At 37.2% G+C, this 14,550-nt stretch overlaps 1 protein-coding gene across 6 annotated transcripts in view; it reads right to left on the bottom strand.

The window, feature by feature from the left end:
* EIF2AK4 (eukaryotic translation initiation factor 2 alpha kinase 4) overlaps window positions 1-14,550 on the bottom strand; it is a 109,099-nt gene that overhangs the window by 12,926 nt on the left and 81,623 nt on the right. For all 6 annotated transcript variants that reach the window (XR_013485404.1, XM_078151337.1, XM_078151336.1 and 3 more), the window contains 8 exons: window positions 13,649-13,698; window positions 11,975-12,143; window positions 8,166-8,282; window positions 5,563-5,628; window positions 3,047-3,211; window positions 2,286-2,420; window positions 2,021-2,128; window positions 1,370-1,498 (listed from right to left, as the gene is read on the bottom strand). Coding sequence is in view for 5 of the 6 variants with exons in the window: in XM_078151337.1 (XP_078007463.1) it covers window positions 1,370-1,498; window positions 2,021-2,128; window positions 2,286-2,420; window positions 3,047-3,211; window positions 5,563-5,628; window positions 8,166-8,282; window positions 11,975-12,143; window positions 13,649-13,698 (939 nt within the window). In the remaining variant the exon portion in view is untranslated. The remainder of the gene's footprint in view (window positions 1-1,369; window positions 1,499-2,020; window positions 2,129-2,285; window positions 2,421-3,046; window positions 3,212-5,562; window positions 5,629-8,165; window positions 8,283-11,974; window positions 12,144-13,648; window positions 13,699-14,550) is intronic.

The raw sequence follows: 14,550 nt of genomic DNA, 5'->3' as shown, positions 1-14,550 counted from the left end.
ATATTTAATATAGAGAGAGAAGTAACACAAATATGTGAGACCAAAAACTATTTCTCAATAGATAAGTGGTCAAAGAATATGAATACTTCTGAAAGAACTTCAGACTATTAACAATTATATGAAAGACTGCTTCAAGTCACTAATAATAAAAGAAGTACAAATCAAAACAATTCTGAACTTTTACTTTACCCCTAGCAAACTGGCAAAGATGAAAAAAGATAGAATTGAAGTGGCTGTAGGAAATGTGAATTGGTGCAATTATTCTGGATAGTAATTTGGAAGTATACTTAAAAAGAGGCTAGTCACGGACCTCAGAGAGATCCAGGAGAGGTCTCATATATGCCAAAATATCCACAGCACTTTTTGTTGTAGCAAAGAACTGGAAACAAAGTGGGGACAGCCTTGGCCGATGGAAATACACACATACACACATTCATACATACACGCATACATACATATCCATTTTAAATAGTGGTTTATGATTGTCCATAAGTTTTACCAAAGAGACAAGAACCAGAAAAACAATATACACAATAATAACTCTAACAATGTAAATGTAAAGAACAGTAAGTGCTGTGTAATTATGACAGGGGCAGCGAGGTGGCGCAGTGGATAGAGTGCCAGGCCTGGAGTCAGGAAGATTCACGTTCCTGAGTTCAAATCTGGCCTCAGACACTTAATAGCTAGGTGATCCTGGGAAGTCACTTAGCCCTGTTTACCTCAGTTTTCTCATCTGCAAAATGATCTGGAGAAGGAATGGCAAACCACTTGAGGATCTTTGCCAAGAAAACCCCAAATGGGGTCATAAAGAATGGGATACAACTGAAATGACTAAACCACAACAACAGCAACAAATGATGACACTGTAGCCCCTAGAGACAAATGAGAAGGTGCACCTCTCTCTTTTCATTGGAGAGACTAGGTGAGAGGGGAGTTCAATGTGGAATATGCTGTTATACACAGCTGATGTAATGACTGGTGTTTCTTCTTTTAAAATCTTTGTCATAAGGGAAGGTATGCTGAGGAGAGAAGTGGGGAGGGGGGAGAGAGAGAGAATATTCAGAAATGGATGTGATGTAAAAACAAAACTAAATTGGGATTTACAGCCACTTCAGCAATCTGCAAGTAGTACTGCAGAGGGCCAGCTACAATCTGAAGGTCTCCCTTTCAGAGCGGAACAGCAGAGTGGTCAACATCTGCATGAAATGAGAAACCCAAGGTCAAACGTCTTAAGCTCTCTGGCAGAATTTTTAGGAAATGGACATAACTAGAGAGAAATATCTGGCAGCTCTATAAGGAAACGATAAGATCTGTCATTAAGGAAATTGTTTTTTTGAACCTTTGATATGAAATATCTTTTCTACTTTACCTGAGACCAGTCGTACATGATTTCTGCTGCAATTCCTGCTGTCCAGAGTTTCTGGATAATATTGATGGCCCTTGACATGGACATCTGACCGACACTTACAACTAGTAAGTCACAAGAGCTTATTGTCACCTAGATCAGAAACAGAGAGGTTTTATGCTTTGGGGAATCTGGGCCTATGGGAACTAAGCTGTAGGAGAGCAGGTCACATTGATTTGAATTCTAATTCCTTAACTAGCGTCCCACATTTGGGACTACAAATGCAAGATGATTTGCAGAATTCTTTCTTTCAAAATGACATACTCAAATTTTAGTCTGTTCAGGTTGTTGGAAACTAACTGACACTCTAATATCAAAAGGATGTTCTTTCCTTTTGGGAGGCCTGTATTTTTTCTTGTGTTTCAAGCAAAAGAACAATTTAAAGCTCTGTAGCTCACATCTGCATTTGTGAGCCAGTGTTACTGAGTTAGAAGAGGTTATGCTATGAAGATGTCAATAGCTATTGTGAGGTCTGAAATTAAGGTCAGATCCTAAGCCTTCTGGCTACTGTTGCTCTATCTATAGTTCCTTGTGAATCATTGCAAAACAGAAAAATAAAGCTTTTTGAAATGAAGCCAGCCCTATAGGAAGGCAAAGGCAAGAGCGCAAACTTACTGGTTCTTCCATGTTGGTAACAGCTGCAGATATTTTATCTATAGCTATGCTGACTCCGATAGCAGAAGGAACTGGTCCCAGAGCTTGAGGTCCTCTAAACTGGGGGATCTAAAAAAAACCCAAAACAACAGCATAGTCCTGTTGATGAGATGCAACTAACGATTCTACAGATATGGAACTGAGTGTCTATGCCTTGTAAGATACCACATACAAACAGGACATCAGAAGTCCAAGAAAAAGTAATATTTAGAGGGTGACCACTTACCAAATGGTCATACCTGCCGCCAGCTGCAAGGATTTCAGGCACAATTTTTTGCCTTCGTTTGATGAATGCAACAAATTGGAAGATTACTCCATTGTGTTGCTGTACTTTATAAACAAGGCCCAAATTGACTGAGACCTGCAAAGCCATAAATCACAAATGTGTCAGCCAGAGAGCCCAAAAATGTAGAACACAATGCTCAATGTATGTACCTACAATAGGCAGCAAGTTTTGATATCATGTCTGTTTGGCCCTATTATGCTAAGATCACCATAATACTAAGTCAGAAGAATAATCCTGAGGTCCCTGACTGGTCTTTCACAGTGTTTGAATTAACAGCTAACATTGATATAATGCTTTAAAGTTTGCAAAGCACTTTTATACACAACACCCCATTTGAGTCTCACAACAACCCTACTAGGTAATTGCTTCAGCTATTCTCCTCATTTTACAGATGAGGAAACAAAAGTTGAGAGAAATTAAGTGGCTTGCCAGGATGGCCTGGCTACTAAGTGTCTGAGAAATAATTTCAACCTAGATATTTGAATTTTTATTTTTCCAGGGCTTCATCTATAATGCCCCCCAGCTCCCTCATATAAAATCTTATTTTAAACCAAAGGTACTGCTATATATTAGAACACAAAAACTAGGTCAGAAGAATTCTAGGGAAAACAATGACTTGCCAGAAGTAAATCAAATAAAATCATTGTCTTGGGACTATTATTATACTATTACAATTAAGAAAAGTCAAACAGTTTCCAAACCTTTATGCCAAGCTTCTTCAGAAGTCCAACAACCTCCTCCAGATCTTTCATGCCATGTTTCACCAGCTGGGCAACACCTGTTTTTTGTTTTATAATTGAGTTTATTGTTGTAGCTAGGTCTTGTAAATCTCCCTTCTGCTCAACAAATTTGTAGAGTCGACACAGCTGAAAAGCAAATAGCTTCAAGTGAGCTTTCAATCAACAGTACTGGAAGAACCATTAAGTATAGAATCCTGTGTGCACAATGAGACATTTAGGCTCTATTTTTACACCTTAGGTGGGAAGGAATTTTGTGAAAAGTCACAGACACAGTCTTAGATGTAGTATCTATTCAGGATGCTCCTTTACTGAGAGTTACAAAGCATTACAGAGAGGATCAAATCACAGGTGCCATTCTCATCTGGTCTATATAGTCAATTCAGACCAACAAGGGAGGATTAGTACTTTCATAATGAAACTATGTTTTGTCTAACCCCTTTTCCCATCTTCTCCCACTCCTCCATTCTCTTCTTTAAACTCCACTGCTTTAGGCCAGTGGGTTAGGGAAATGGGTAATTTCTGAGTAACTATAAGGCTGATCTAGGATAGTCCCTAAGAATCCTCTATGATAGAAGCATCGTTTTTGGGCTGCAAACTTTTGATCATTCCCATGCACTGGTTTTCCTCTTTTAGGATTTCAGTCCTTTGGCAAGAATGAAGAATAGACTGACAAAACAAAAAAGACAGTACAAAACAGTTCATTTTCATGTAAAGATTACTGTTTTCTTCTTATCTGAGTAACTGGCCATAATATCATATGGTAAGAAAATGGAATTATAATTGGTCTAGCTCAATATTCTGCACAATGTATCTGTGTAATCATTTTGATATTTTTATACAGAAACTGGTTCATATTCAAACTGGAAAATGATACTTGCTAGAGTGTAAATAAAGCCTGATTTAAAGCTTTTGAAAAAGGAGTGTTAAATAATTTTATTGCATAAAGAAAAGGTTTTTAAAAGTCCTAATCCAGTTCCAATATTTGTTTAGGTACTTGTGTTAAAAATAAAATTATTAATAGCAAAAATCTTTTATTGACTTCAACATATTTTTCAATTCAACACATAGCCCCTTCCCCCAAAAGACTCCATTCACTATCTTAGACCCAACATTGGCCTAGGATTCAGAAGCCCTGCTTCTAATCCTAAAACTGTTTAGCTGTGTGACCTTCGCCAAATGATTTCAGTTTCTTCTTTTGTAAACCGAAGGGTTGAATGAGCCAACCTTTAAGATCCCATCCAGCTCTAAAGTCCTACCAGAGACTGTGACTTCACATTTTAACCTTGCATTCGAGTAGGCTTTCTACTATTTGTAAATGGACTGATGTCTGCCCACAGATGAATGTGTATCTCCAATCCTTCTTCTTTGGGAATGGTCTATTGGTTATACTATACAGTGGTGATATCACTTCCAAAACTGGCATAGCTTTTATGCTGAACTGCTATTGCTAGACAAATGATTTAGTTTGTCTTTACAACTGTCTGGGAGAATTTCTTTGATGCTCTAATTTGTGTGCTTAAACTCTTTAAAATTTTGATTTATGGAGTAAAGCTATGGAATATATGGAATATGGAAGCTATGGAATAGAGTGCTATATATACGCTCCAAAACTTTTGGGGAGATTAGCTGAATGGCTTAACTGAATGTCAATAGGAGTTGAGAAGCTGAATGCGATGATACTTATATTGAATCTTTGTCCTGAGTTGTATCCAATAAGATTCTGAAGCATCCTACACCTGGACTTTGTTGCTCACCACACAATCATGCAACTCGAACAAGGGTTGGGAGGGTGCTAAGGCTCAGAAAGAGTCCTTATTTCTCTGAAGTTAGAGTCATGTCAGGACTCCTCACTTTATCCTCTGCTGTTCGTTGAACTATAGGAGGGTGCATTATTATGTCACACTTCAATTTGTTGAAGTAGTGAGACAATTAGAGACAAAGCCCTATTCTAGCCCAAGAATTATTCCCTAATCTCCAAGATAGCTCAAAATTAAAACTGGGAACAAACAATGTGCCAGAAAAGAAAAAGCTCTCTTCTAGTTCTGAAAAGGAGTTGAGAAGAACTTAGAAAAATGCAAGTGAACTTTCTTAGATCTGCCCACTAGTCTAGTACCATATAGTTTATTTCAGGAGACTATGACTAGTACTCTATCTTGGCATAGCCAGGGGGGTTGTACCAAAGCATTGTCTAACAAAAAGGGCTGTAAAAGAAAGTGACTAGGGACCAGGAAAGAACACCGTGATTACAGTACATTAAAAAGAACCATGGAGAGACATTCTTTGGGATCACAGTGTTAGATCCACCCCCTCTCTTAATACAGTGGGTTGCCATGGTACCCGTTAATATTCATGGGGAAAAAAACCCTGAGTTTGAAAGGTAGTATAAAGTGCTCTTACCTTGCTAGAAAAAGAATATGCTGACATTTTACGGCATGATAGATTATAGAGTAAGCTGTAATAATGTGCTATATACTTACACTGTTAGAAGACAAAGAAAGATTGCAAAATTTAGCTTCTACTTCTCTCCTAGTCAGTTTTTCAGTCTATGCAAAAGAAAACAATATTAAGATAAACAAATTTCAGTTTCCTCGTAGCTGACTCTCAATGACATAGTTTCCAGGTTAATCTTTATTTTTTATGGCAGCAAAATTGTTCCCAATCCTGAAAGGAGGAGGCTGATTCCATGCTTAAAATATTAATCCAAGTGTAATTTTACATACAAATGTTCACTAAAGTTATGGTAAAATCTGAAAACCCTGATGTAGACAAATTAAAACAGATCAATATGCTTGTTAAAATGTGTCTGTTCAAACTTGATCATAGATTAAGGTTTCCAAAAAAGGGTAGACATATTGCAAAAGAAGCATATAATTTCTTTGGTGAAGATTACTTTCATTTGTAATATTGTCGTTTGGCTTTCATTCTCAAGGAGGACCATGATATCAGAGAGGTGATGCTATGACTTGCAAGTGAACTGGATTTAAGTGGGGGAGGGCTGTGCAAAGTCACCAGCCTCACTTTCTCCTCTAGGGCCATCTGGGTTCAATAGTAAGACATAGATCAGGACAACTGGAGAAGGCCCTAGATTCAGTGAGAGACCTTGGCCTTTTTAAGTTAAGGTCTTTCCCAAGTCTCAGCTTGATTAAGGCAACATCCATTCAGTGATTAAGGTTAGGTAAGAAATAAGAAAAAGAATGTCCTGTTTTGCCTAGTCAAAAAAAAATCAATCTGGGAGAGGAAGACCTTCTGGGTTTCTAGCCAAAACTAAAAAAAAAATTGCTATTTACATTCACTCTGAGCCAATCATGGCCCAAAGGCGTGGGACCTATTGTTGGCCAATGAATGAAAGCCAGAGTGATTTAGGTTTAAGGCATGGTCCTTGAGAAAAATATCTAGCCCATAAACCCCAAGATATCTTGCGAGGTTTCAGCAATCAAAATTTATATTCCTTTGGGCAGAGCACCCACAAGTAAAGGTTTGATATCCTATGTGGACAGAGGGGAGGAAAGGTAAAGGAAAGAGAGACAGAGACAGAGAGAGGGAGAAAGAAAGAGCTATGTTGCTCAACTGGCCAGTTTCATTTGTAATAAAAATGAAGCACTAATTGGTGCTGAATGACATACTCACCACTACATTTATACATTATAATAGCTGACATTTATGAAGTGCTTTATATACGCTCTCTTTCGATCCTTTACAGCCCTGTAGGGTAATTACTGTGCATACTATTGTCCTCATTTTAAGAATGAAGAAGCTAAGGTTCAGACAAATTAGGTGACTTGCCCAGAAGGGATGAAGCCAGGAACAGCATGGCAGCCTGGGCAATGGAAGTGATAACAGGAACGGGAGGGAAGGACCCAAGCTCAACATCTGGCCCAGTTGGGATCATTCGGTTTCACACAATCAACTCCAGCTGTAGCTGGCTGTCACCACTGACAAGTCACCAAAGTCACCTTTGCCTATTTCCTGTGATCTTTGGAGCTCACATCCCCCTCGTGTCTGTGCAGCAGCCTTTTTGTGGGGAAGCGAAGAGCTAGGTCAGTGCACAGGCTGTTTTCAGGGCTCTCATACTTTTAAAGGCCAAAGGAAGTTAGCCTAGGGTAGCAGAAATCACAGTAAAGGCTTTCTAATTTGACATAATTAATTTCAAAAAGCCCAGCAGAAAGTCAGGCAGTTAGGTCAAAGTAGGTGTCACAAATCCAAAAATGACTTTTATTATTACTGATAGAAGAGGGAGAAAAATAGTCAGAAATAGCTTGTAACATTTTCATTTTTTCCCCCACCTCTTCTATTTATTAACAAGAAATGTTCTTTGCCCGCAGAAACAAGACAGTGAAGTTGTCTGTTGATATTTATATAACATTATTCCAGTCTTTTAAATTTAAAGATTTCTTCACACACACAACACCCCTCCCCCACCAGTTTTCAAATTAATGATTTTTTTTTCTGTATATCTTGTTACCTAACCACCTTCTTTTCCTATTCCCTTCTGCTAAAATGCTCAGTGCTACTTGAGAGCCACAGGGAGATCGGTATTCAGTACATATGACCTATGAGCAGGCTCTGTAAGAGAAGTTCAATTCCAGGTCACATATTTGTCCTGATTTAATACAAAGCATTTTTGAGCTATTTCCACACTGCAAAGAAACTTAAAATAACCAATTTCATGTTTTTTTATGTTATTATGAATGTTCTACTGATCACACTAATTCCTTGATCCAACAGGATGTTTATGAACTACTCAAAGCAATCTGTAGAACAGTTTCACCTACTAATATGATAACATTCTAGATGAGAATAGTACAGTGATTATAGTATTTTCTCTGCTACTGTAACAACCTATGTTGATCCTTAGATTTGCAAATATCTGCAAAGTCTATGGACTGGCATATAATCTGTAGATTCTATTAATTATTTGTATTTTAGGGATAATCTAGGTGGAGGATTTCCTTTATCACTCTGAATACTAGAGTTAGATGTAATAGTTTTAAATTGGTAGCAATAAAAAGATAGTCATACATCATTTCTCTTCATGAACGCTGACAAGAAGTAATTATATGTAAAGTCACTGTCCACTTACCACGGCATCATACAGAATTATATAAACTTGATTGAGCTTATCTTCTGGAATCCCACAATATAAGAGTATTGCTTTCAGTATGGCAGTGTGGTTCAAATAAATATTGTAATTTCTTTCCTAATAGGAAGGAAAAAAAAATTTATTGCATTTAGGTATAGAAAAAAGATGTTTCACTCTATTTACAAAACTTTTTTTGTGATCTTTGGTCACTTATTTTCATTAGAACACTTACACTTACCAAAGGTTTTAAGTCTACAACATGTTGGAATTCTAATCTGGTTGAGAACCAGTTACTTAGAAACTAGAGGGCAGAAAAGATGAAGAAGGCTATCATCTCAACTCTTGGCAGTTTTTAGTTGGTCTGTCCAGTGGAGGACTGCAGACATGATTGTTTGCAGTACCAACAGGGCATTTTACACATGATGAGCATTTTACACATGTTTTAAAGTGTAATTTTAGTTCAATGGAATATCATGGGGTAAAAACTAGAAATCATTGGCTACATTTGTACTTATCATATTTTTGCCTGATTAAAGCATGGGAGAATATAGATTTTCTAAAAGGTCACTAGGATACTAAATAATATGCACCTGTAAGAGTACACGCAACTTAGTTCTGTAGAAATTATCCTTCAAATATGTCAAGAACATGTGTACATTAAGTTAAATATCTATTTACTCAGCACTATACTAGATGCTGTGGGAAGTAAAGGAAAAACAGAAGTCAGGGTCCCTGCCTTCAAGGAGTATACAATCTAGTTGGAAACAAAATTAATAATGAAGTGACAAAAAACTCAGGCAGTATATTAGATGTCTTGCATTAAATGTTTAAATATAAAGTACAAGCTGTAAGAGTGGGGGAGTTCAGAAGAAGGAAAAATTAATGAAGTCTAGAAAAACAGGCTTCAAGACAGCTATAAAACAAACAGATTTGAAAGATGGATTTGATACAGAAAGGAAAGAAGTGAGGGGGTATTTTAAGTAAGAACAACAAAATGAGTGAAGGTACAAAGATGATAATGGAGGTTGTGTATCTATAGGCTGGCTAGTAGAAGATTGGTCTAACTAGAGTGGAGGGCAAAAGTGTTATGAACAACCTGGGAAGCCAGGTTTCATATATTTCATATAACAGAAAGTGAGGAATCATGAAAAGTTTTTGAACAGCAACACAATAAAAGTGGAATTTATAAAAGAATCCATTCAATTCTATAAACTTCTAAGTAAAGTAATCTGCTTTCACTTCCCCACACATTTAACTCTATAACCCGTTGCAATCTGTCCCCACCTAAAACTGCTTTCTCAAAAGTAGCTAATGACCTCCTGATGGACAAATCCAGAATCCGTCTTTCAGTTCTATTACTCTTTGACCTCTGTAAAGTACCTGACAATGCTGACCATCCCCTTCTTAGTACTGTTTACATCCTTAGCTCCTGTAACACTGAACTTCTCACATTCTTTTCTTTTCTCTGATAGCTCCTTCACTTCTTTCTCCTTCTCCTACATCTTAAGCATGGCTATCTGTGCAAGGTTCTATGCTTGGCTCTGGCCCTCTTGGCTTCTTACTCTGTGCCCTCTCTTGGTAATTTAATCTACTCCCATGGCTTTATCACCTCTATGCAGACAACTCCCAAATTTAGACCTTTACCTTCCAAACTCTTTAGAGATCTCCAATCCTCCTTTTCTAACTGCCCCTCCAAGTCGATGCCCTCCAAAGCTGAACTCATCATTTTCCTCCCAGAAACTTGCGGCCATTCCCCAATTTTTCTATTTCTGTTGTTGACATCACCATCCTCCCAGGACAAAATCTCAAAGTGATCCTTGACTCTTCCATCTCTCTCACCTTCCAATGCAAGTCCTATTGATGTTACATACAAAACAGCCCTTGCATCTATTCCTTATCACCCTTTATCTGAACTGTAGTAATAATTTCATAACTGATCTTCCTATTTCTAATCTCTTTCTTTTCTAATCCATCCTTCACATGGCCGCCATATAATCTTCATAATGAACTATTTCTCTATTATCTCACTCTTATCCTCAACCTTCCATAGCTTCCCACTGCTTGACAAATAATGTAGTAACTCCTGATCCTGGCATGCTAGACCCTCCACAGTCTGGGTCCACTTTTCCAGCCTTATCTCATACTGCTCCCCTTTACACAGTCTATATGATAATCAAACTAGATTATTCACTGTTCTTTGTTCCAGTTCTGCCCTCTCCTTTTTCCATGCCTTTTCTCACTCTGTTTTCCCTACCTAAAATGAACTCCATCCCTTAATCCCATCTCCTCTGGTTGAAGTTCCTCCCTTCAAGGCCCAATTCAGATTCCAAGTACTCCATGAAACTTTCCCTCATTTTGCCTATCCATGTATCCCTTCCCCAGCTGAAAGTGATCTCTCCTCTTCATATTTTTTTTAAATTTTTTTTTCTTTTTTAATTTTTAGGCAGTTGCGGTTAAGTGACTTGCCCAGAGTCACACAGCTAGTAAGTGTCAAGTGTTTGGTCTGAGGCCGGATTTGAACTCAGGTCCTCCTGACTTCAGGGCCAGTGCTCTATCCACTGTGCCACCTAGCTGCCCCTTCCTTTTCAAATTTCTCATAGGCTTGATAGAACTTCTTCTTTGTATTTAACAATAATAATAAGAGCTTAAATTTATATAGGATTTTAAGGTTTTGTTTTGGGGTGAGCCTGTGATTTAATTTGCATAGAGAATTCCAGTGAGGAAACTCTTTACCAGTGGAGATCCACACCTAGTTCACAATTTGAGGTCTTAAAAATTTGCCTGGGGAACTGAGAGGTGAAGTGATTTGCCCAGAGTCACACAGCCAGTGTGTGTATAATACGTGGATCTAAAAAACCCACATCTTCCTGATATCTAAGGACAGCTCTTTATCCACTTCACTAGAGATGTCAAACTCCCAGCCAAGCCAAGTGCCTCAAAATATTTAACAAATAAAGATAGAATACAACATGGATAACTGTTAACATATGGTTTTCTAAGTCAATATGCTGTCCACAGGGTTTTTATTTGAGTTTAACACCACAGGATGACACCAAGACTGCTTCTCTGCTATAAGATTATGCAAAATATCCTCACAACAAACCTGTAAGGTAGTTACTATAGGTATTGTCATCCCAATTTTACAGATGAGGAAATTAAGGCTCAGAGAGGTTGTGACTCAAATGTTGAAGATGAAAGATTCAAATCCACATCTTCCTGACATGAAGCTCAGTGCTCTTTCTGCAATACATTGCCTCCACTTTCACCATGAAGACTCCCTACTTAATACTTCATTAATTTAGTACTTAATTAATTTAGTATTTAATTATTCCTTTACTTGGCCTTCCAGCACTCTGTAGCCCTCTTACATTCACCACATTATACCTTGTGACAAAGTTTTTAGTGTAAATGTTCCATGAACTTTCTATTAGAGTCAAGTGTCTTGAGGAGAGGGATTATATATTATTTCATTTTTGTATTTGTATTAGTGTCTATGTGTACAAGGCATAGTGCTGCTAGCCTACATTTTGCCTTTTAGAAAAACCCAGGAAAAGAATCCTTCTGCTCCCTCCCCATCCTCCCCGCAATAATACTTTTGGCCAAGATAATAGGGCTTCAAGTTAATAGAATTTCAAGTTAAAATCAAAAGTTACATCATCAAATCACTTTCAGTGGAATGTTGTTCACCAATCCTTGGCATTTACTATAAACTTAAGGAACTATAGATTTGATTCAACAATAACTCATTTACTGGAAAAAATAAAGCTATAGGATGGGAGATCACTGTATATTAAAATATGGAAAGAAACCTGAAGCACTGGAAATTCTTGGATGATCTCATGTATGGTGTAGATTATTTCAGCAATGGGCAGAAAGCTGTTGCTAGTAGAAGTGACGATATCAAAAGCACACTCCAGAAGTTCTTTGGGATGACATCGATCTAACTTGCGTGGTCTGAACACACGTTCTATACAGTATCTAGAGGAAGAAACCCAGAGTTCTAAGATGACTTACTGTACTCTAATGCTTACAAAAATAGTGTAAAAATTCAAAGGAAAAGAGTAAGAAAACTCAACTGGTGAGTGTTTATTGGGACACCAGGATTGTGTGGCCCCATGACCAGTACAGTAGAGTCATATCTTAAGGAAGGGGTTAAATTCTATACTATGTAGTAGAAAAATCACCCTTGAAAAATCCCTTGAATCCCCCTTAAAGTATGGGACTATCTTTTTGCTGGCAGGAAAACTGATGGTTAGGCAAAAATATTTTTAAAAGGGTTTCACACTTAAGTGTGGTTAGTAAGAAAGGGATCAAACACCACACAACTGTTACTTATTTTCTGCTTTACTGTGAGGAAAGAAAGGACATAAGAACATCAAAGGAGAGGTAGCAGGTATCTCTTAGCTGACCAAGAATGCTAGGATGGCCAAAATGGCTATTTTTCTCAATTGCTTCCAACAAAGGCTGATTAACTAGATTGTCTATGGGAATGATTTGAGGAGGAGATTCTAGGATCATCCTACATGACATTGAAGAGAGATGCTCAAACTAAGGAGAGGCAGGGGGAACTCAGACCAACTTAGGGGAAAGCAGAGTCATCTCTCCTACTCTGTGCCCATGCCAAGGCATACACTCATTGAACTGAAAGGCACCTACAATATTTAAGTTGTTTCTCTCCTTTTTGCCTAGCATGTATAGCTGAATTAAAGTTAAATGCATTTGTAGACTTCATTGTATGCAGAACTGAAATGTGATCTATCCTCCAATTCAGTTTTACCATTGACAAACTCTGTGTACCTTGTCTCCTTTACTCTAAAGATATTATCATGGCAAAATATTTATTCCTTAGTGCTTATATTCCACACAGAGATACCATAAATGTCATTCTTATTTATCATTCACTTGTTGCCAACAGTATATCAAGACAAATGAATAAAAAATCCCATGAAAATGCTTTGGTTTCATGTGAAGAATGGTGCTTATAAACCAAAATGCCAAATTAACAGCAATACCATTGGGTCTTATGAGGAGACACTATATTTGGCTCCTCTGTTATTTAAATGTGCGCTACAAATATGGCTCCCTAGTATCCAAATGTCATGCTGATTTTTCACTTAGGCTTCCCTTTAAGTGTCTCTCTGTCCAAAGTTACCTGTAATAGGAAGTTTTAGCATCTACTCCTCAAATTAAGTTATACAAAGAATTATCTGTGACTAGTAATGACGAGATACGTTCACAAACAGCCATTTGTGAAAATAACTATTGATGAGGTTCAGGGATATTTAGAAGGCACAGAAAGGATTACAGTTAATTCTAGTTAACTCAATTACCACATTCTTCCTTATGAGAAAGGCAGTCCTGTCAACCTTTTAAGAACTGATATCTATGATTTTTGAAGAGTATTCCAAACCCAGCAGTTGAGTGGTGAGTTCTTTATTATATGTTGGTCAGAAAAGACAATACTCCCTCCATCAGTTCCTTACCGTTTCAAATTTGAGATATTATTTCTAGCCACATATCTTGCAAATGGAATCTGAAAATACAACAAAAAATGTTTTCAGATTAATACCTTGGAGTCTATGCTTTTCCACAATCTGTTTTTTGGTGACAATATCAGTAAAAGAGAGATAAGCTTTCATCAGTTACCATGTTATGTATGTATTTAAGTTATGAAACCGACTACATTTTGATTGCATCAAATGAAAACTCATATATACTAAAAGTCAGTGTCATGGTTATTTTGATTTCCATAAGATTACTCTTCATGGATAATCTGTGAGGGTATTTACAGTAACTGAACCATGATAGGCATCTAGTACCTTGTAGGAATTTTCCTAAATATTTCCAAAGGGAATCCTTAATAAATTCCTTCTAGAAAAATTCTTCACTATAACCCTTAAACACAAATAAGTAACTACATTATGGGATAAAGTAGCTATTTTCATATTTTCTCCTAGAAACTAATTATCCCAGGGGGTAGCATTAGTACACTACGGGTCAGATACTGTATGGGTAGCCATGCATTTTCCTTTCATATTTGAATAGTTCATAGAAAGTAAGTGCTGCTTACAGTTTTGAACATTTTTTCCTGCCAATATTTAGAGAATGAAAAGCCAATTTTAAATATAATTGAACAATAACCATACCATTTATTTTCTTTTATATCTTTCTTCATCAAACCCCAAGTGTCTTTACCACACCACTTGATTCAATATTAGCATTAAAATAACAATACAACTCCCTACATTTACACTCTGGAGAAACAAGATAAACAGAAGTAACATGAAAAATTAGCAAAAGAACTGGCAATAAAAAAAAAAATCAGTGCTTCATTGAGTTTTGGATAAGGCTGTGTCCAAGGCAGGGCAAGTTATTTATTCACCTC

Source organism: Phascolarctos cinereus, unplaced genomic scaffold, assembly GCF_003287225.1.
Source record: "Phascolarctos cinereus isolate Bilbo 61053 unplaced genomic scaffold, phaCin_HiC Scaffold_3;HRSCAF=262, whole genome shotgun sequence".
Lineage (NCBI taxonomy): Eukaryota > Metazoa > Chordata > Mammalia > Diprotodontia > Phascolarctidae > Phascolarctos > Phascolarctos cinereus.
Note: the sequence above shows the minus strand (reverse complement) of the source record. Positions and strands in the feature narration are given on the sequence as shown.